Raw genomic sequence first — 22,316 nt, 5'->3', positions numbered from 1 at the left:
TCTTTCCACCTCACTCAGTTTTTCTACGTTTTTTAAAGTCCCGTTTCGGGGTTTCCATCTGCACGAACCGAAAAATATGGGCAACGGTAAATTTCTCAATATGGCCGCTCTGAAATATCAGCTGTTCAAATGTAAACACGAGTTGGCGAACATTTCAAAAAACAGCACGCGCATTTGAAAATGGAAAATTTTATTAAATTGCAGAATTTTTATGAGGATTTTAACGAAGTGGAGGGAAAATTAGCGAAGTATAGAGTATAGGCCATTGCTGGCAGCAATGTAATATTTACATAAATACATTTACTTTTTAGCAACGGCATGGGTGTTTTTAGGAGCGCGATGTTCCTGGAAACAACGAATCATTTTTTGAAGATAATTTTCGAATTAATAGGGAGGAATTTGGCATCCTTGTGGAGCGCCTTTGTGGATTGGCCAAAAAAGGCACTACATTTCTCCTCCCATAACTCGAACAACATAGCCTTGTGGATGCCACTCCACGATATTGACGGCTTGCGAGTTTTTTGGCTCATCTAAAATATAAAAATTTGCTTTAAAAGCAAAATCAAAACTATTTTCATACCTTGGCGCACTTTAATGTCAGCTAGTGGTGAGCTCTTTTTCGTTGTCATATCGATCAAAATATCGCATAATTACCCAAAAAGTGCGTTCGCTATTTCTACGTAGCTCGCGAACGTAGAAAAACCGACGTTTTTTTCTTATGGGATTTTACATGGGGCGAACGTAACATTCGGCCTGAACGTGAAAAAACCAAAGAAAACCAAAGAAAACCGAGAGGTGGAAAGAGGCTATTAATTTCGCATCGAGTAACTCGATCTAGTGCGGAACCAGCTCCGTAGAGCCGACTCAAAGCGGAGTACAATAGTGTTAAATAACACACTTTGGGTTTTGGCGGAACTTTAAATACTTGCAGAATAGTCAAAATGTTGAAAACGGATCTAAGTATTTTAATAAAACAAAAAGCAAAATATATGTATATTTGATTCGAATAGAGCATGGTCGACTAGTTGGGAAAATAAAAAAAATAATTTATTAATAAAAATTTTATATACATTTAAATTAGTTTAAATTTATTTTTTTCATTTTGCATACAACCTGTCGGGTGAAGCAGACAGCTCTAATGTTAGTGTAATGCTGTGACAGCGTCTGCCAGCAGCGTCGCTTCTGTCGTCAGCACTGCATGCTCTCTGACACTGTTCGCGATCGCTGGCATTCCGACCGACTAATTGCTTTCTTACTTGTATTCTTACTCTTATTGAAATCGTGTCGGTGTCGAGGCTTGATAATTGTTCAAGTCACAGGCAAAATTACATGTGGTTACATATACAAACATATGTACCACGAAAATAAACCTTAAATTTTATAAACAATAATGAAAGCTAGGAAAAAGCTTAGTAGCTTTTGCCGACGAGACTATTATAATTGTATCATAAGACCATGATACAATAATACAAGGTAGTCTCGTCGGAAAAAGCACAACCTCTATAATCATACAAATGAGTACGAGTGAAAGAGTCTCAGCACAGCAGTGTAAGCGAGACGACAATGAAATGCGCATTAACCCTTAGACGATGATATCAATATTTACATATTTTGAAGCTGATATTAATGTCTCCTTGACATATTTTTAAAATATAAATTGGTAATGAACAATATTAATAATATATATGAGAATTCTCTAATTCTCTAAATGTTTTAATTCTATCCGTGTCTACGGCATACTTTTGCAAAATGTCATTTTGCACAAGGGTTAATTGCAGAAAAAAATTCGTCCGCAGACAACCTCTTGCGTCAAAAAACGAATGCGTACTGACGAAAGCTTTTGCCGACGAGACTACCTTCTATAATTGTATCATGCATAAGACTACCTTCTATGATTGTATCATGGCTCAGAGTCAGTGTTGCCAGTTTAGCCTATTTCAGGCTAGATCTAGCCTATTTTGAAATGATCTAGCCAATAAAATTTGTAAATAGCCTTTAGCCATAAATCTAGCCTATTTTTAAAAATAATTTAGCATATTTTTTTGATGTATTTGTGACCAACGAAAAATTGTATTTTTGGTGTTCAATGTTTTGCTGGTTCTTTTTTGCCGATTGTTACGTGAACTTTATTCATATGATCGTGCTTTCTGATCGATAACTGATATCGATGAATTAAAATCACAATTGGACGAAATTCACCTGATAAAATGGGAAAAAACAGAAGAATCGATGCAATTTTGGGCAGAGGTGCTAGCGTATAGAGACGCAGGAAACAACAACCCCTTTAAGGCGCTTGCATTATTTGCCATCCAGTTGTTTTCCCTGCCATGGTCCAATGCAGAGGTGGAACGAGTGTTCAGCCAAATGAACATAGTGAAGTCAAAATTGCGCAATAAAATGGCATTAAAAAGCTTGAATGCAATATTGAGCATAAGGTTTTTAAATTGTGTCAAACTTATTTTTATTTTAATAATAATATATTTCAATGTTACAGATATGGGTTACGAAGACACAATGAATGCTGTCATACCTATTCGTTGCCACAAAAGTATCTTGCCCAAATTAAAAAAAAGACAAATATTTGAATGACGGGGAGAACGACGATATTGAAAGTTTGTTAACGTGTTTAATATAATAAAAACATGAAAATTACTTTAATTTGGTAGATATTATTGGATTTTAATATTATTAGCTTATTTTTCAGCATATTTTTCTGAATTTTAGCCTATTCTAGCCTATTTTTACCCAAAATCTAGCATATTTGCGAGCTCAATACCTGGCAACACTGCTCAGAGTACTTCACACACTCAGTTCAGTTGCAGATCGGTTGCGGAACGATGAGCGTGAGCATATTTCGTTGCGCTGTGTTTTCGTTTGCATATATGCGTTTATGTATCTACATGCTCGCCTTTATTAAAATGTATGTATGTAGTTGCATGTGAAGTTTTGCTAAGCCCAGTTGCCGCGCAGACAAGCAACTAACGAACGTCAATTTTGTTCAGACAAGACGAAAGTCTCGAAAGATGACAGCAATTGCTCGTGTCTTAAATTTTTGCAGAACACAAGAACTGCGTTGTTTCTGCTGTTTGTAAGCCCAACATATTGTGGTGTGCGAGTTTGATTCGCGATCGAGAATATGTATTTACATAGCTTAAAAATGCGATTTAGCTTAGTGACAGACTTAATAACTAATTGCGCCTTGATTTTTGATGATTTAAAATTTGGCTTACATTAAAATGTGAAAGTATAGCCGGTCATTTTTTTTGCAAATACTATTTAAAACGTTTCTTCTTCAGGACTTGATGTATCTATGTATATAAGTATATAGTTAGTAAGTGCACTTACTCCCCAATTGTGTTTCATGCCATGCCAAGGCCGTGACTGCAAGACAGTCCAGTAGATCGCTAGATGACTTTTCTTGTAGAAAGCTTCTTGCTATGAGTCTGGTGTACGCGCCCTCTTAGCGCAACGCGTAATTTCCCCTAACGCCTACTTTTCTCGAACATCAAGTTGTTAATATTTTTAAACTACTATTCTAATCTGATTTAAATTTAAAAATATATTTGTATTTGTATTTATATTTACAGTTTTGAGGACCACGAAAGAGCTATGTTGGATGATAAAAATAGAAACTACAAGGCATTGTTCAGGGCGAAGAATATAGAAAGCGGCGAAATAAATTAATTTTTTCTTTTTGCTATTAGATTATTTAGTTATAAGTAAAGAAATGTTGTTTGAGTTTTGTGAGGAAAATTTAACGACATTGAGGTTTTCATTTCAGAAATACGCAAACAGTTTTCTAAATTTTTCGCCATCTCTTGTTTACATTTTCTCATTATTTTCGGTTCGTGGCGGTGGAAGCGCGAATACGGGACTTGGACATAAGTAATATGGTTTTTTTCAGTTCAGGCCGAATGTTACGTTCGCCCCATGTAAAAACCCATAAGAAAAAAAGTCGGGTGTTCTACGTTCGCGAGCTACGTAGAAATAGCGAACGCACTTTTTGGGCTATTACGCGATATTTTTATCGATATGACAACGAAAAAGAGCTCAGCACTAAACAAACAGCTGACATTTAAGTGCGCCAAGGTATGAAAATAGAAAATAAAAATTTTATTTTGCTTTTTAAAGCAAATTTTTTATATTTTAGATGAGACAAAAAAATCGCAAGACGTCAATATCGTGGAGTGGCATCCACGAGTCTTTGTTGTTGGAGTTATGGGAGGAGAAATGTAGTGTCTTTTTTGGCCAATCCACGAAGGCGCTCCACAAGGATGCCAAGCTCCTCCCTATTAATTTGAAAATTATCTTAAAAAAAAAATTCACTGTTTCCAGGAATATCGCGTTCCCAAAAACACCCATGTCCTTGCTAAAAAGTGAATGTATTTATGTAAATATTACATTGCTGGCAGCAATTCTACTTACATAGGCCCAATCAGATGGGCCTTTACTATTGGCAATGACCTATACTTCCTCCACTTCGTTAAAATTCTCATATAAACCTTGCAATTTAAGAAATTTTTCCATTTTAGAAATGCTGTTTTTTGAATTGTTCGCCAATTCGTGCTTACATTTGAACACCTGACATTTCAGAGGGGCCATATTGAAAAATTTACCGTTGCCCATATTTTCCGGTTCGTGTCAATGGAAACCCCGAAATGGGACTTTAAAAAACGTAAAAAAAAACTGAGTGAAGTGGAAATAGGCTATTAATATTTTGACACATTTTTGAATAGTTTTCGATATTGGCCAAAAACATCGATGCATTGATGTTGATATTACTGAAAACATCGAATATTTTTTAGTTTTTCTGAAATATCGATACATTGATGTATCGTAAAGGCTCTAATAGCCACCTCATCTCAGTTACAATTTTCATTTTTCTTTCATTCATTGTGAATTTAATATATTAGGAAAATGATAAAAGTATTGCTTGGTTTTTTAACAATCGTGGGTTGTTTTTGGTCACTCGAGAGTGTCATGTTTCATTTGACACCAAACACACAAAAGTGTCTTAAAGAAGATATACAGGCAAATCAATTGGTAATGGGTGAATACGAAGTCTCTGACGTTCCCGGCCAAGTTATAGATTATGTTGTAAGTACAAATTGTAAGAAAATACACATACGTACATACATCATGTATAACATTTCTAATTTAAAAAGGCTCGCGATACGAAAGGACATATATTGTCCCAAAAAGAACACATCACCAAAGGGAAATTTAGTTTTATGTCGGAAATTTATGACACGTACGAGATTTGCTTTATTTCCAAAGTGCCACCTCGTAAGTGAACCATAAATAATCATATTTTATATTACATATTTTCAATTTAATATTGAATGATTATTAAAGATCAACGTGGAATCGGTCAGGAAGTCTCTCTTGTCACAAAAAAAGGAGTTGAAACAAAGAGCTATGAAGGAGTAAGTCTTACTACCACATATCAATATTCATATATATAATTATATTTTGACTCTATCCCTTCATTTTATGTGGGGTTAAAATAAATACTAAATTTGTTTTGTAGATTTGAATGAATTGACGTAAATTGCCTCTTTGCAGATTGGCGAGGCTTCCAAATTGAAGCCCTTAGAAGTTGATCTTAAACGTCTTGAGGACCTTTCCGATTCAATTGTGCGAGACTTTGCGCTAATGCGTAAACGAGAGGAGGAAATGCGAGATACTAATGGTGATAACATAATGACATCCACTCATAGTTAACATATACTAAAGATTGTAAATCTTGTTTATGTTTCAGAAAAAACTAATAGCAGGGTGCTATTCTTTAGCATTTTTAGTATGTGCTGTCTACTTGGATTGGCGACATGGCAGGTTTTGTACCTAAGAAGATATTTTAAAGCCAAAAAACTTATCGAATAATTTAAATTGCTGTACGAAAAGTGTCTGTTGGGCTTCAAAATGAATATCAGCCTCATAATTAACTTTCCAACTCAATTTACAATAAATTAAAATAAATATTTTTTGTTTATTGCATTGCTTTGGGTTATATTAAAAATTTGTGGAAATGTGATCATATTTCGAGGTATACTATTAATTTAATCAACACACAATAGCTATTTTATAACGTTATATAATAATTGAGATGTATTAAACACGGTTAACAATTTGTATCTGGTATTGGCATTGGCGACATTTTGAACTGCTTGTTTAGACCGTTGTCTCTTTTAATAGCACTCCTGAATGATCTGTATTTAGCTTTTCAGGGCAAATACTTTCATCCTTTCCCACTTTACTGATGTTGGGAGATATAGCCTTTACCATTATGTATTGAGAATTAAAAATCGATTTCGCTGAAGTACTGGCGTCCTCCACATTTGACTGTTCCATCCAAAGACTATCGTCTACCATTGTGTTTTCCATTAAAGTCTTCAATAAATTCGGTGCCTTTCGAGGCCTCATGGAACCTATAATAATATTGTAAAATTATTGGCAATCTCACATTAAATACTAAACTATTATAGTAAAGCATTATACGAGTAATCTGAAATATGTAGAAACGCAATATTCAGGCATAACATTCTATATATATATTAAATAATCATAAATTAATTAATAATTCATAAATTTTGAAACAGAATATTAAATGTTAGCAAATTAAAAATAAAAACTCTAAATATGTGATTGACAGAAACCCATATTTAAAAAGACACAAAAAATCTACAAAAAACTGCAGGGATATATTTCTTTTCAAATATAAAATACGGTATTTGCAAAGTTTTTTTTTCTTGAATAACTACAGAGTTATTCGATCATTAGATAACTTTTGATGTAACTATTGTCTACAATAAAAATCATAATTCTTTTTAGTTATTTGAAGATTAAGTAGTTTTTGATTTTACTTATTGTTTCCCACATCTTCCTGAGTTTTCTTAAAGGGTCCTTTACAAGACTTATACTTAGTTACTTAATATTAGATATATTCACGATATTAAAAAATTTTGGTGTGAACACAAAATAAAAGTAAAACAAAATCTTTAGTTCAAATACGTATGTTTTTTATTAAAAAGAAATGAAAGAAATAACAAAAATTGATATATAATTATAAAGAACAAATTTGATAATATTCAGAAGATTCATGCCATTAATAAACATTGATTCAAATAATGATATAATATGTTATGAAAGACTTATAACTCGGGGTGACCAGAAAATCAATTATCATAAACTAAATTTTTTATTTTACATTTATTTACAGTTTTAAGCATTTTTATCATTATCTTAGTAAAAAATTAAAATGGGTAAATAATTTAAAAATAAATTTTACATCTCCAAATATTGGGTGAGGGAATGAGTTCGTGAAGAATAAATCTTAGAGACACCACTAAATTATCATTTGAATACTGTAAGCCAGTTTGTCAAAATTTGCTGCGCGGAAACAAGTTTTCATTCATGTAATTATAATTTCAGTATTTTAATCAGAAATTATTAAATTCGTCACCAATGACATCACGGTTCTGTTCATAAAATGTCTAATCATTATCGATAATAATGGAGCAATTAGATTTAAATAAATTAATTTTGACATTGTAAAAGCATAAAGTTCAATTAAAAGATGAAGTTCTCACATGATTTTTTAAAACGAAAACGTTTACAAATTTCTATAAAAATGTATGTATTTCAATCGAACAGATTCATACGTTGCTTAAATGCATACAAAGAGATATCAACCATTAATAAAATACAGGAATTTATTTGTCGAAGCAATATTAATACTTAATAACATTTTTATATTAATTTAAGAACAAAGGAACTTAAGCTTATAAATTTACAATAAAAATTACAACATTTAACTTAAATTAGTGAATGCTACAACACATATGAAAATTACTTGTGCTACGATCTTGTCTATTTAAAATTTTCTTAGATGAGCAAACAGCTACAACAGGATGAACATCGTCCTCTCTTATTGTATTTTTATCCCTATCTCCGTTATGCTTTCGTTGTAAATCTTCTAGTCGCGATTGCAATTGAATAGGTGTTACAGTTGTTCTTGATTGTTTTTCAGTCCTTAAACACAAAAGATTCTTCATGCACACTTGCTTAGAATTATGATTACAAATTTTGTTGTTCAAACAAAATTCACATTGTATAAGCTCGACATTACAACTACTGCTTGAGGTAGAAGTGGTAGAGCACAGTTCTGGATATGGTGAACGAGACTCATAACTTTCAGGGGTGTATGGATCGACATGTACGTTACACACATTAATGGTTGATAAGTGCTGCAAATCTATTCGATTTACTAGCATAGTTTCTGTTATATTATTTGATGTTTTTTTTTTTTTTATATTTTTGCAGATAGGACAGATATTTTGTGTAGTTTGAGTTGCATACTGGGTATTCAAAGACTCACTTATAGATGATGAAGTGCATTGGCACACATATGGATCGTCAGTATCAACTATATTTATGCTAATGTTTGGAAAGGTAGAGGTTTCATACTCAAATGTACTTTTAACTTTTTTATGTAGCTCGTAAGCGGATTGATTGTAGTCAGTTAAATTATTTCCACAAAAGAAAGTAGAGTCTGGGGTTACGTTATTGTGGTTTATATAACGATCTTCTTTTATGATTTTTTTTATAAAGATTATTCGAATACTGACAAAAGTTGCACTGAGTGGGCGATGTCAAATTGTTGTTGATGTTGTTTGCTTGAGAGTATGAACAGCTGCAATCACATGATCTATAAGTACCTTTATTTTGCTTTAGCCGAACAGTTAAGTAAATAGGCTACATGATAAAGAGAGAAGAAAAAATATTAGCAATATAAGAAAATAAATAATAATTATCACACAGACATATAATGAGCTATATTAAACAATTGCCTATTGTTGTTTTAAGTATTTGTCGGCAAAAAGTACACATACGTAGGGCTGGAGAATATGTGGAGTGTAGTAAGTATATTAGTTGTACTGCTGTAAAAACATTGTTCGCGATCAGATTTCAGTAATAATAAAAATTGCTAAATTCCGCCACCTTTTTATTCGCCATTAATATGCTAAATAATATTACTAAAATTATAAACAACAAAAATCTCCTTCCTGAGACTGAATGTCTCAAAAATGTCTTTTAACATACATAATATTATACCCGACAATTAATCACATTAATTTTAGTTTCGCAAAAAGCATAGAACTATTAAGTCGCGAAATATCAACAATAGGAAACGCTGTCGAAAAACAACCACATTTTTTGATCTCTCTCAAGAGAGTTCGGTTAAAAAGTTTTTGTACGAGGCAAAACAAGGTAAGTAACACTTACAATATTATATATATTATATTATATTATATATTATTTCTTATCTCTACGATATGAAATTTACAGTGAGATTCAACTCCGATGATTATACGATTGTCACCTAAGTTTCACGAGGCAGCAGGTTAGGACCAACATTACCACTACATACCAACAACTAGAGAACTAACAATATAATTATTTGGACATAAACACAACTAAAACTAAAAGCAAACAACCCATTGTATAATCAATAATAAGTGTTTCTCATCCGTACTGCAAAACCTGTACTATCAAACCAATACGGTCGTAGGACCGATAAAGATCTGAAGATTCAACCTGTCAGAGATGGTTCGCATACTAACCATTGTGAGGGAACGCACAAGATTGTTGAGACAATCTCAATTTCATCGTACTGATATGTCATTTCTGCGATAGTATTTTCTTTTATTGAATTTAGTTCAGATTATGTTATGCGTACCATATAAGCCCCATGATTTACTTTCACAGTTTGATATCTTATCAATTAATTTTAACTTTCCCTCATTTCATTGCTAAATTCCATTATTTTTGGCGTAAATATGTATACGACTATCTAACAGAATAGAGATTATGAATGACTCGTTTTAATAACAATTCAGGCTTACATATATTTGAGTACTATTTCGAGTCATAATTCAAAAAAAACTTTTTTGTTGTAAAAATTTAATTTATTAAATTTATTACAATCATTTTTTTAGGATACAATTTTTTTATGTTTCAACTTGATTTCCATTTGCAATCAGTTGCCAGATAATTTTTTTCAAAATTGCTTCTCTTAGGAATAGCGCTGGTCTTAATATGTATTAGAAGTCTGCATGAATACAGTCAAAGCAGCATTTGGTACTTTGGTACATTGAGTAAAACGGATTTGGCAAATGTGGCAAAGGCATGAGTAGAAAATTTACTCTATCCAAACGGCGACACAATACACGAATGAGTTTCGCGACCGAGTACTCGGTTAGTTGTGCGCCGCATTGGAGACGTCAAATTTATTGCGTGTTTGTTTTTGTTGATTTTGTATTGCTTTTCAATACAAGACATACATAGAAAAATAGAAAGACATGAATTAATTATTATATATGTATAATTTATTTATTTTATTTTTCAATGACTATATGCAGAAACATAATTTTGTTTATTGTATCTGAATTATTGATAGCAATAATACATCGTTTTTCTGAAATTAAATTTATATTCTTTTATATTTACATATATAAATTTATATATATGTATATATAATTAATAATAATAATATTAATAATTAATGTATTATAATTGTATATATATAATTATTGTGTTATTCTATTTACACATATATTATGTATATTCGTATATTATGTACTACATACGCAAAACACTAAGTTCTTACGCTTTCGTCCAAGCTCTGCATTCTTATCGCTAAATTTTTGCTCCTGCTCTGCCTGCCATGAACCACGAGAATGCCAAAATTTCATTCGAATACTCGAAACATTTACTCTGCATTCACTCATTTATGCATTTAACGAAAACAACCCTTTCCAATGCGCAATTCACTTTGTTGAAACCGGTTTGGCACGCCGACTTCCGACTTAAGCTTATTGTACTCAAATAACCGAAAATTTTGAGTGCATTCATGCAGACCTCTAATATGTATCCAAACATTTGATCTAAATTAGCATAATTGAATGGTTTTGGATGAGTGTATTTAAAATATTTTAATTATGTTAATACTTACAAATTTATGTTGTCTTTAATTTTTCTGGATCACATTTCACCAAATATAAAAAATTTTAAAAAATCAGCAAGGTTTATGTCGGTCAGTCAACTACGAAGCTGACAATTTTTTAATAGACACAAAATTTGACAAGTTTATAAAAGTGAAAAGAAAAAAAGAGAAAATAGAAGCATCGCAAAAAAAAAACGGAACAATCTCAGTTATTCTATAGACAATACTAGATAAAGCAAACGCTGATGAAAAATATATTTACTTTATAGTGTCGAAGATACCTCTTTCTACCTGTTACATACATTTCCTGCCGGCACAAAATTAGAATAGCCTTTTACCCTATGGGTAGAGGGTTTAAAAATACTAAACGTAATTATTCGTTTTTTGTGAATTTGGCTGCATTCAAATATAAGAATTAAATTGTATTCAGAAATCATTACTACTATCCACATTAATACTGTAGAAATCTAACATAGGAAGCCTAGCTATAAATATTAACATAACCATAATTCCCTTTTCTTGTGCTTTTTTGCATAAAATATATATTTTGTATTGCCCAGAATCAACCGGCGAGTTTATTTATCCAAAAATGTGTAAGGCAAAATAGTAGTTCTATTTCTTATATTCTCTCTCCCCCAATTTTATAGAGATTATAAAGTCACCGATTGATGCTGGGCATCAATTATGCCTCACCAGAGTTGGCACTGTTTTACTAATGGAAAGCAGAAATGCAAATCCTCAGATGAAAAAGTGAAGTGGTAAGAATAATTCAGCTGAAAGTCATTCAAATTTGAGATTAGATTTATATATGTTTAATGATATAAATAAAACAAATAGAATTAGACTAATCAGTGTTGCATCTGCATATCGTGTTTTGATAAAAATAAATACATACAAATTGAGTAAATAAAGATATATACCCCGATTCGTCTACTATATACTGATCCGTGCTCTTACATTGCAAAGCGATCGATAAGCAGAGTAAAACCCATTTGTTGAAAAAATGGTGCTCAGAAAGTCACTCAATGAAATATATACGCTTACAGTATGCACTGTGTGTTCGTCAATCGTATTATGATGACATAATAAAGAGCATAGAGTCGAGCAAACTCGCTTAGAGCGTGATTACAAATTTTCCGAAGTTTGGCTTAAAAATACACTGCCCTTCACAAGCTTTAATATATAATTGTAAGTTAGTTTTTTTTGGTGAAAAAGAAATATAATATTATATCTCAAAATTGCCAAAATAAATATAAATTAAATCAAACTAAAATAGATTTTAAATATTTTCAAATGATCTCTAATGATAGCAGCTGTGTATACATATCTCGAATTTATCTTGCATTACTACTTTTGATTGTTTCATAATAAATTAAATTATTATATATAAAAGAAACCAATTATATAAGCTTGACCCGAGTGAATTACATGAATATTCATATACGAAATGAAAAATTAACAAGTAAGAAAGCTACAGTCGAGTGTACTCGACTGTGAGATGCCCGCTACCCATTTTGAATAAAAGAAATGTACATTGCGGTATTTATCTCAAAAAATACCGAATATACTGCAAAAATGCTAAAAATATACCAAATAGTATATTTGGTATATCGATATAGTACCGGATTCAAAATATACCATAGACGGTACAATATACCAGATTATCAGCCAAAGCAACTAAAACCCCTAGTAAGTAGGCGTTTTGTCCATACAAAAGTATTTCTTTAATAACTTCGACAATTTCTATCTGATCGCAACCAAATTTTCAGGAATCATAACAACTATAGTAATTATTGTATATACCAAAATTCGAAACTCTAGCGTTACGCTTGTTATTCGATTTTTTTGATTTGCGGAGGCGGAAGTGGGCGTGTCAAAAATTTGAAACAAACTTGATCTGCGTGCAAACATAACAAATGCTGTCGAAAAAAATTAGAGCTCTATCTCTTATAGTCTCTGAGATCCAGTGTTTCATATGGACAGACGGACATGGCTAGATCGTCTCGGCTGTTGACACTGATCATGAATATATATACTTTATAGGGTCGGAGATGCCTACTTCTACCTGTTACATACATTTCCTGTCGGTACAAAGTTATAATACCATTCTACCCTATGGGTAGCGGGTATAAAAACCCACATTTTTTATAAAATCCATCTAAAAAGAAAAGAATTCTAAAAACGAGTTAATTTAAATAAAATAACCCCAAAAAATAAAAGCATTTGTCATTTATGCTATGTTTGTGTGTTTTGTGACATTGGGAATGAATATTTAAATTAAATACATAAGGTTCGGTTGGTCTGATTTAAAAAACCTTAAAAACCTTCCATGTCTCTCAGAGAATTACCATTAATATATTCTAACAAAAATATATATTTGCATTTGCATTACATTACCTTGTGGTCTCCCATGCAGACAGATTCTCCAATTATATCATATTTCCATTCATTGCATGCAATAATGTCGTTAACTTGCGGAGTCATCAAAATACGATCGCACCACGATGGGCATCTTGTTGACATATAATCGGTGGGCATTTCGGGATCTTCTTCAAAGGGATATGAAGGAATAAAGTTTATTGGATATTCAATCAAAATTTCCGTGAGTGGCTCCAATTCCTTATCAAAATTTTTTAACTAAAAATCAAAAGCAACAACTATAAATATTTTTGACAAAAAACACAATATACATTCATTACCCAATATTCTTTAAATTTAAGCTGATGATCAGCGTGACTAAACTCTTTTTTTCCCAATGTAAGTATGTTATTGCCAATGGAATTGCGATAGTGGATTTTAGTATTATCCGTTTTAATACTTTGTACGCGATGGGCAACCAAATTTGCAGTCAGTTCCTGAATCATAAAATTTATATACAGAAATATTAAACATTATAACAGAGTCTTGACATTATTATGAGTTAATGACAGTTACTTACTTTTACAACGCCTGCAGTATCACATCGAAAATTAAAATCTCCAAAACAAAAAAAGGGGACGGATCCATTTTTGTCATCCAAGTGAAACCTGTTTTAATACAAGAAAATTAAATGATAATATACACCAAATAATAACAAAACAAGTAAGAAAACTATAATCGAGTGTACTCGACTGTGAGATACCCATTTTGAGTAAAAGCAAAATATTGCGGTATTATTTTCAAAATATACCGATACTACAAAAATATAGCAAATTGTATATTTGGTATATCGATATAGTACCGCGTTCAAAATATACCATAGACGGCACAATATACCAGATTGTCGTCCAAAGCAACTAAGACCCCTAGTAAGTAGGCGGTTTTGCCCATACAAAAGTATATAAAAGGCAAACAGACGGACATTGCTAGATCATCTCGGCTACTGATGCTGATCAGGAATATATATACTTTATAGGGTCGGAGATGCCTCCTTCTACCTGTTACATACATTTCCTGCCGGTACAAAGATATAATACCCTTCTATCCTATGGGTAGCGGGTATAAATATGAAATATGGTATAGTTGGTTTTCATTTAGATAGTTTGGTACTTAGGGTACTCTATGAACAAATAAGCACCATGAACAATAAATGAACAACCACTATTAGCATATTTCTCATAGACATTGGCAAATAGAACTTTTGATTAACAAAATAAAATGTTCGCATTTATATTTACCTCTCAATTGTATGTATCAGAGCTCGTCTTCTTGTTTTACAGTAGACTGATGGAAAATCTGCACAAGCTACTAAATTAGATGCATCGTGGAAAAGATGTATGTTCACCATCTCAATGACTGTGCCGTTAATTTCCCAACGTGTTCGCATAAACCCTTTTCGCGACCATTTGCACTAAAATAAAATTTAAAAAAGACACCTTTAATTAAGTCACATTGCCTATGAGAATGTCAACTTAAAGAATTTATGTTTAATAAAATGTTAAACAAGAAACCTACCGTCGTGTGCCCGACTGTGATACCCATTTTGAATAATATACCACAAAAATACTTTAAAAATATTCCAAATGGTATATTTGGTGAAAAATATGCTAGATTGTCAGCCAAAGCAACTGACACCCCTAGTAATCAGGCGTTTTTATCTTAAAATTTACGCTTGTTCTTTCAGTTTTGTCAATTTTGTGGCGGCGGTTGTGGGCGTGGTATGAATTTGAAGAAATCTTGATCTGCGTGCAAACTTACCAAACACTAACGACACAAAAATTATAGCTCTAGATCTTATAGATGTAGGTGTTCATACGGACAGACGGACACGGCTAGATCGACTGTTGACGCTGATCAATAATATTGTTACATACATTTCCTGCCGGCACAAAATTATAATACCCATCTACCCTATGGGTAGCGGGTATAAAAACATACATTTCTAGTTGCATACTTTAATTAACAATAATATTGGAACACATTTAATGCAAATATGAAATTTAGAATTCGCTACTTCAATTAAATTTAGACAGATTTATCAAATTATTTACTTGAAATCGTAATCATATTTTGGAGGATCTTTAAAGTATTGTATTCGATCAAAACCGTATTTTCAGAAGAGTATTACCTTAAATCGTACCGTAAATATCAGAATTTATTTAATTATAGTTATTTGTTTGGTTGGTAAAATAGACCGATATGGCAATAACCGCAAATTGTGCTGATTTCGAAATCGTATACTTTATTAATGGCAAAAAATACTTATACTTGCTTCAGGAAAAAAATGTTGAGGAAACTTTGACTTCTCCTTGGTTGCAACTGCTTCAATGTTACCAGTGTATATTTGATTCTCATTAAGTTTGTCTTCCCAGCCGTGTTTTAAAAAATTCCAAATCTTTAGGGTACATATATTTTTATGTCCGAAGTAAATGTTGCCAAGAGCCTTTAGAATAAATAGAATAAAATGGTAGACGATATAGAAAATGCAAATTATAGTCATAATTTGTACATACATAAATTCTTTCACTAATGGCAACCAAAAATTTTGTAAACATGCGGTCACTCAAAAAATTCAAAAACCCTGCTTTTTTCTTCATATTATTATTTTCTTAAAATCTACGTATTTTGCATTATTAATGAAAATATACTTTTTCTAACTACGTATAGTTTTCCCTATAATACTATTCTTCATTAATTATTATCGTTTTTATATATATGTATATGTATAAACAATTATGTATATAAACAATTAGTAAAGCCTTTTTAAGACGAAACTTTAGTGGCTAGCTTTAATTTATAGGAGTGAGAAATTAACGGCCCTGTTTCATTTTACACTTCTGAAAGATTCACACTGGTTCTAATTTTCCATGCCTATTCTAGTATTCACTGTCTAACAATGGTTCCGGCATCTTTGTTTCCTCTGTTATTTCGCAATTTTTTTTCAAAATTAATTGACTGCAATTTAAAAGTATCTGGAACAAAATATCTAGTGGCTTCTGAATTGGACTTTATTTGTTCATAAGTGATACTCTGGAGATAGTTTTTTTTTGTTCATCAAAGTAGCACCTTTGGAATTATGAACACTAAGCTAACGGATATGTAAATTCAAATTAAAAACTGGACAAGAAAGCGATTGCATGAAATCGACTTCTATTTATACGCTATCTGATGAAGTAACGTCTGGAAGCCTTAGAATCGAAGGCGTATATTATATTAATTTGCATAGGTACATATGCATATAGCGTTCAAGTAAATAAATGGTAAATAAAAAACAAAAAAAAATGTATTACGTTTGTACTCAGAACACCATCGCTTAACATACTCACAGTAAAATTCTCAACGGAGTTGTAATCTTCATCCATATAAATGCGAACGTAAGTATAATCCATTGATCCCATTGTTTCATTTAAGTATTTAATAAACTCCTGTACGTGATCCATCGAATTTTCATATGTCTTTCCTCCAACTTCTTGAAGATGTAATGCTAAAAATTGTGGCTTCAATTCCGTAATCTTGGCAATAAACTCTTCTAACCATATTGAAAGAAGTCTTTTTGGCTGCACAGCAAAGGCAAAATCATACAATATATTTACATTCAAATTTTTATTTATTTACATATGAATATACATACATACATACGTATGTAGTGCGTATGAATAATATGCAGCGACCCTTACAGCTGCAATTTTACTATATTCTCTACGTACTTACATCTTCAAACAAACTTCCAACATTAGCTGTTACTAGCATTAATTCAGTATCTATCACTATCTTACTTATGGATTCCATTTTTTAATTTAACCCGAAATTTATGTATCTTTTGATGGACTAGAGCAGAGCTCTCACATAATCGATTTCAATTTATTATATATCGATAACTCATACAAATTATCGTAAGTATCTTGCAATCGACTAATATTTTCACTCAAAGCACCCACCATAACGATATATACCAGTATGTATATTTATGTTATTATAAATTGAACTTTTATTTTTATTCAATGACTTTTCTGCTAGTTTAAAATTAAAGTTGTGGTCTTTAATAATGTTATGGGAATTATAATTTGATATACGGATTTGAATTTTCTACTTCGAGGCTTCTTGAAGAAAATCTTAAGTTTTCGTTCAGTTGACCACTATATTTTCTCTGTCTTTTATCTGGTGGTGGTGAATTATTTATTAATGCTTAAAAAGCTTAGACACCATCTGGTTTAGATGTGGACAGTCCCATACCTATGGGAATTGTTTTTGTTTCACATGAGCTGTTACTGCTGGTTGGCAGTACACGAAATTTAACCTTTTCGACCATGACATGATTAGAATCCTTTGAGTTTGAGATCATCTACTGGTTTAATGGATTAATTCATAAATAGCGGGATTCCGGTTTTCACATTCACATTTCGGTTTGCTCCCGATTTCACTTTCAAAAGTTGCTTTCGATTTACAAAACGAGCAAGCTTGTCTTCCCGTAATGCAGAGCCTTTTTCTACATTAAATCAGATCTTATTTGCAAAAAGGAAAAATGAAAGTCAATAAAATTTTGCGGTCGGCAACAACAATTTTCGTTTTGGTGAGCGAGGCAATTGAAAATACGAAAGGCACTTCTCGCGATGTTTACTTCTGATCAAAACACAAGTTAGCTGTTTCATCAGTAAGAAATGAAACGTTCTGATAGCATAACGATGACCAAAAGGTTGCCAAAACCGTTGCACCTAAAAACGAAAGTTACGTTTTGGTCCCAAAACGAAAAGTGAAAACCGCAGCACGCCTGAGAATCACACGTTCTTCTTTTTCCTTGTATTAGTCTAATAATTAGACTAATTATAAGCGCTATCCATAGGGTAGAAGGGTATTATAACTTAGTAAATTGAAGCAATGTACTCGTATGTAACAGGCAGAAGGAGGCATCTCCGACCCTATAAAGTAAATACATACTACTGTGGGCAAAAAGTAGTAAAACTTTTTAATTTATATTTCGTGCGGAAATCCATTCGTCGAAATATTTTGTTTCTAGGTTGGCAAGACTGTCAGTAACTTCTATGCCAAATATCATATCAAAATAATCATTAGTGTTTAATATATGCCAGTTTTTCTGAAGTACAAAAAGTGCATTCGGCGATTTTTACAATGAGTGAAATTTTTCAATAAAGAAGTTCCATTAAATTTTGTGTGCGGAATCAAATTTCGGGTGCCGAAATGTTTCAAAACGTTGCAAAAGGCCTTCGGTGATTCTACCATGTCACAAAAAAATGTTTCTAAGTGGTACAAAGACTTCAAGGAGGGTCAAGAAAGAGCTCGTCAAAGTCGATCAAAAATCAAGGTCATGATGACAGTTTTTTTCGATTTTCGTGGTGTTGCGAACTATGCATTCCTTCCATCCGGCCAAACTGTTAATAAGGACTATTATTTGAACATAATGCGTCGCTTGCGTGAGGCAATTCGTCTAAAAAGACCATAATAATGGATCAACAACTGTTGGTTTTTGCATCACGATAATGCACCGTCGCATACTGCATTGATTCTTAGTGAGTTTTTTGCCAAAAATTCAACCAATAACGATATTCGCCTGATTTAGCTCCGTGTGACTTCTGGCTGTTCAGAAAACTCAATCGATCGCACCGGGGAAACCGTTTTGAGTCAATTGAAGACATTAAACGAGAATCGCTACGCGCATTGAAGGCTATTCCGGAAATCTACTATAAAAACTATTTCGAGGATTGGAAAAATCGTTTGCGAAAATGTATTGTGGCCGGGGGGGGGATTAATTTGAGGGGGACGAAATAGATTTGGCCGAATAAATAAAGAATTTTAAAATTATGAACAAAGTCTTACTACTTTTTGCCCACAGTATTATATATATATTCTTGATAACCGTCAACAGCCAAGACTATATAGCCGCGTCCGTCTGCCCGTCCGTTCCTATGAAACTTAGAAACTTTAAGAGACAGATACATTACTTGTTAGAGTTTGGTACATATAATACTTATTATCTTTATAGTCTTTCTTATTCCTGAAAAGTTATTCAGAAGAAAGAATACTTTTTTTTTTAAGTTGGGGGAAAATGGCATTAAATAACACCTATGGAGTTCAGAAATGTTTTTCTACGATAGGTACAATAGGAAGGCAAACAAGTAAGAAAGTTACGGTGGAGTATGCTCGACTGTGAGATACCCGCTACCCATTTTTTAATAAGGGCAAAATATTGCGGAATTATTTTCAAAATATACCAAAAATACTAAAAATATACCAAATTGTATGTTTGGTATATCGATACAGCACACCATTCAAAATATACCATAGACGGCACAATGTACCAGATTGTCGGCCAAAGCAACTCAGACCCCTAGTAAGTAGGCGTTTTTGCCCATGCAAAAGTATTTCTTTGATAACTTCCACAAATTTTCAGGAATCATAACTACTATAGCAATTATAGTATGTACCAAAACTCGTAACTCTAGCTTTAAAACTACCCTTGTTATTCGATTTTTTTTTATTTGCGGGGGCGGAAGTGGGCGTGGCAAAAATTTGAAACAAACTTGATCTGCGTGCAAACATAACAAATGCTGTCGAATAAAAATTATAGCTCTATCTCTTATAGTCTCTGAGATCTAGGTGTTCATACGGACAGACACACAGACTAACATGGCTATATCGTCTCGGCTGTTGACGCTGATCAAGAATATATATACTTTATAGGGTCGGAGATGCCTCGTTCTACCTGTTACATACATTTCCTGCCGGCACAAAGTTATAATACCCTTCTACCCTATGGGTAGCGGGTATAAAAATCAGCAATAATGAGTTGTAAAATTTGGTGAAGCGCTTTTGGGAAACGTAAGACTCTCTGTGTACACAAAGAGTCATGTGACAGTGCTTTAAGGCAATTAAAATTAAAATTTAAGGCATTTGCATAGCTTACAGGTTTGTTAGTAAAATTCGTCTTAAACGAAGTCCTGGCTGCTGTTAAGAAGAATTTTGTGTTGTATTGTGCACACTATTTGGTGTAAAAAACTTTTCATCTTCTTTTAAACTGACCAACCTATGTATGTAGTTCTGTACACAGTTTTCATACTGGGAAATTCTCTTTTTAATAAACCTTTAATAAAGCTTGAAGCAATCTGAAACACTGGACGAATCGTGTAGTCAGAGCCTTAGTTCCGAATTGAAGTTCCACATTAAACAAAGGTTGCGGCTTTATATCACTGTATAATATATTGATTACATTTTTAACGTTAAATTCATTCTTTCTTAGCGTATCAGAATCTTCAGATGGAGTTACATGAGGCCTTATGCCTCTTAGTAATGCTTACTGGTCCTTGCTACTATTAAGTTGATACGAGAAATGTAAATGCTAGAATATATTATTACATGGAAAGAATTCTATAGTTTACTCAATTTTTATGTAAAATGTAAAATGTATTAAATAAGCTATTCTTTTAGGTCTCTCTATTGCAAATACCATAGAGATGTTGTTTTGATTGCTGGCTCTGCAAATACATGGTGGTATTGCGAGAACTGTTAGTACTGTTGGTGATAACTGGTATTTCACAGCAGAGGAGATACATTCATTATTGTTGTTGCCTGCTGCAAATACAAATAAAATTAGTAACAGAAGAATATTAGAATGCAAGGCCAATATACGCAGCAGACAGTAACTCAACATAAAACTAAAATTTCTAATATGCAAAGGTTCTAATCACAATTTCTTCCAACTTCTTTTAATACAGAATGCAAGGCTCACACGACCGATTAACATAGTCAATCATACATAAAGCACTAACAAAATATTTAAGTTGTAATAGATAAGATTACGTGAGACCTGCAGCCCTGTTCACGAAACACTGGATAACACCGTTTGTGCTAAACGGATCTAATCAACCAATCGATCTGAGAAGTCCATAGGCCTAGGACACATTATGTTGCATGCAATATACCGTCATGGCATTTGTTAGAGGTCACGAGCTTGCCACAGCAAGCACCCTGCCAGTGCAAGTCAAACTAAAACTCACGAAATAATCAAACTATACCTTGTACATATACGAATGCAGGCGTTAATCACAAAGATGCACTTATATATTTGGATAGATGTTTAACTGCATTTGTAATAACAAAGAGCACTAGTATTATGCGAAAACTTTTTCGGCTTGCGCTTACAACATTTGTGTTGAAATTGAGCGCTTCCAAATACCATACCTTGCCCTATTTCTACCGAACTCCATATAAAAATGTCCGCAATAAATTATTACAATGCCCAGATAAACTAAATCGCTTTATTTCGGCTTAACTTCATATAAGTTTTCGTACCTTCACAAAATAAACAAATTCACAGACGAAATAATAGACAATAATTAAAAAAGATTTAAACATTTACTCGTGCATTTAAAATATCATTAATTAAAACTGTGGATATGCAGGACTGCATATAAAATTTAAAATCAAATAAATAATGCGAATGCTTCAGGTAATGAATTTTTTGCTTATGCCGTTCCTGCGCTAAATTTAATTTCTCTAGTTTAATTTTATTTTGTATTTTTCATAAATAGCTTCAAACATGTATCTGGTATTGTTTGGTATGGGCAATCGTTGGTACTGTATGTCGTGATTAATAATAATGAAAGAAAGCACTATCTACTTTCCTGTAAATTGGCTAATTATTATTAGAGCACGAACAAGGCGAATATCAGAACTCAAATCCACAAGAAAATAATTTAGTTATTTTGTACCTGTTATACTTTTTAAATGAAAGACATTATATGAGTGAAATTGTATTTATGAAATGAATCGTGTGTGAGATATGAGCCTATAACTAAATGAAACTAATTACATTTTTAAAATTTTTTTTTGTAAAGCTCATAATGAATTTTCTTATATGTTAAGTGCTACCATTTTGGGT

General features: G+C 32.4%; 2 protein-coding genes and 1 long non-coding RNA gene across 6 annotated transcripts; 2 read left to right on the top strand and 1 right to left on the bottom strand.

Annotated features, from left to right (window-relative positions):
- The first annotated feature begins 4,828 nt into the window (after positions 1-4,828).
- On the top strand, positions 4,829-5,997 carry LOC133836250 (transmembrane emp24 domain-containing protein bai). Its single transcript, XM_062266628.1, has 5 exons — positions 4,829-5,097; positions 5,166-5,286; positions 5,356-5,426; positions 5,566-5,692; positions 5,762-5,997. Exons 1-5 carry the CDS (start codon positions 4,918-4,920, stop codon positions 5,881-5,883), a joined length of 621 nt encoding a protein of 206 aa, XP_062122612.1. The 5' UTR covers positions 4,829-4,917; the 3' UTR covers positions 5,884-5,997.
- Positions 5,998-6,167: 170 nt separating this feature from the next.
- Positions 6,168-17,293, bottom strand: LOC133836249 (inositol polyphosphate-5-phosphatase A). Of its 4 annotated transcripts, XM_062266624.1 has the most exons (9): positions 17,135-17,293; positions 16,750-16,980; positions 15,696-15,866; positions 14,662-14,834; positions 13,944-14,031; positions 13,705-13,860; positions 13,403-13,642; positions 8,718-8,754; positions 6,168-6,428 (listed from the first exon to the last, which is right to left on the bottom strand). In XM_062266624.1, the coding sequence occupies exons 1-9, from the start codon at positions 17,210-17,212 to the stop codon at positions 6,172-6,174; spliced, it is 1,431 nt and encodes a 476-aa protein (XP_062122608.1). In that variant the 5' UTR covers positions 17,213-17,293; the 3' UTR covers positions 6,168-6,171. The 4 variants fall into 4 exon arrangements, with proteins under 4 accessions (XP_062122608.1, XP_062122610.1, XP_062122611.1 ...); XM_062266625.1 differs by lacking the exon at positions 8,718-8,754 and having other exon boundaries at positions 6,236-6,428; positions 17,135-17,292; XM_062266626.1 differs by lacking the exons at positions 15,696-15,866; positions 16,750-16,980; positions 17,135-17,293 and adding an exon at positions 15,552-15,669.
- Positions 8,424-9,732, top strand: LOC133836251 (uncharacterized). Its single transcript, XR_009893692.1, has 2 exons — positions 8,424-9,270; positions 9,349-9,732. It is a non-coding gene; the product is annotated as an uncharacterized LOC133836251 (long non-coding RNA).
- Positions 17,294-22,316: the final 5,023 nt, after the last annotated feature.

Source organism: Drosophila sulfurigaster, chromosome 2R (assembly GCF_023558435.1).
Source record: "Drosophila sulfurigaster albostrigata strain 15112-1811.04 chromosome 2R, ASM2355843v2, whole genome shotgun sequence".
Taxonomy (NCBI): Eukaryota; Metazoa; Arthropoda; class Insecta; order Diptera; family Drosophilidae; genus Drosophila; species Drosophila sulfurigaster.
Note: the sequence above shows the minus strand (reverse complement) of the source record. Positions and strands in the feature narration are given on the sequence as shown.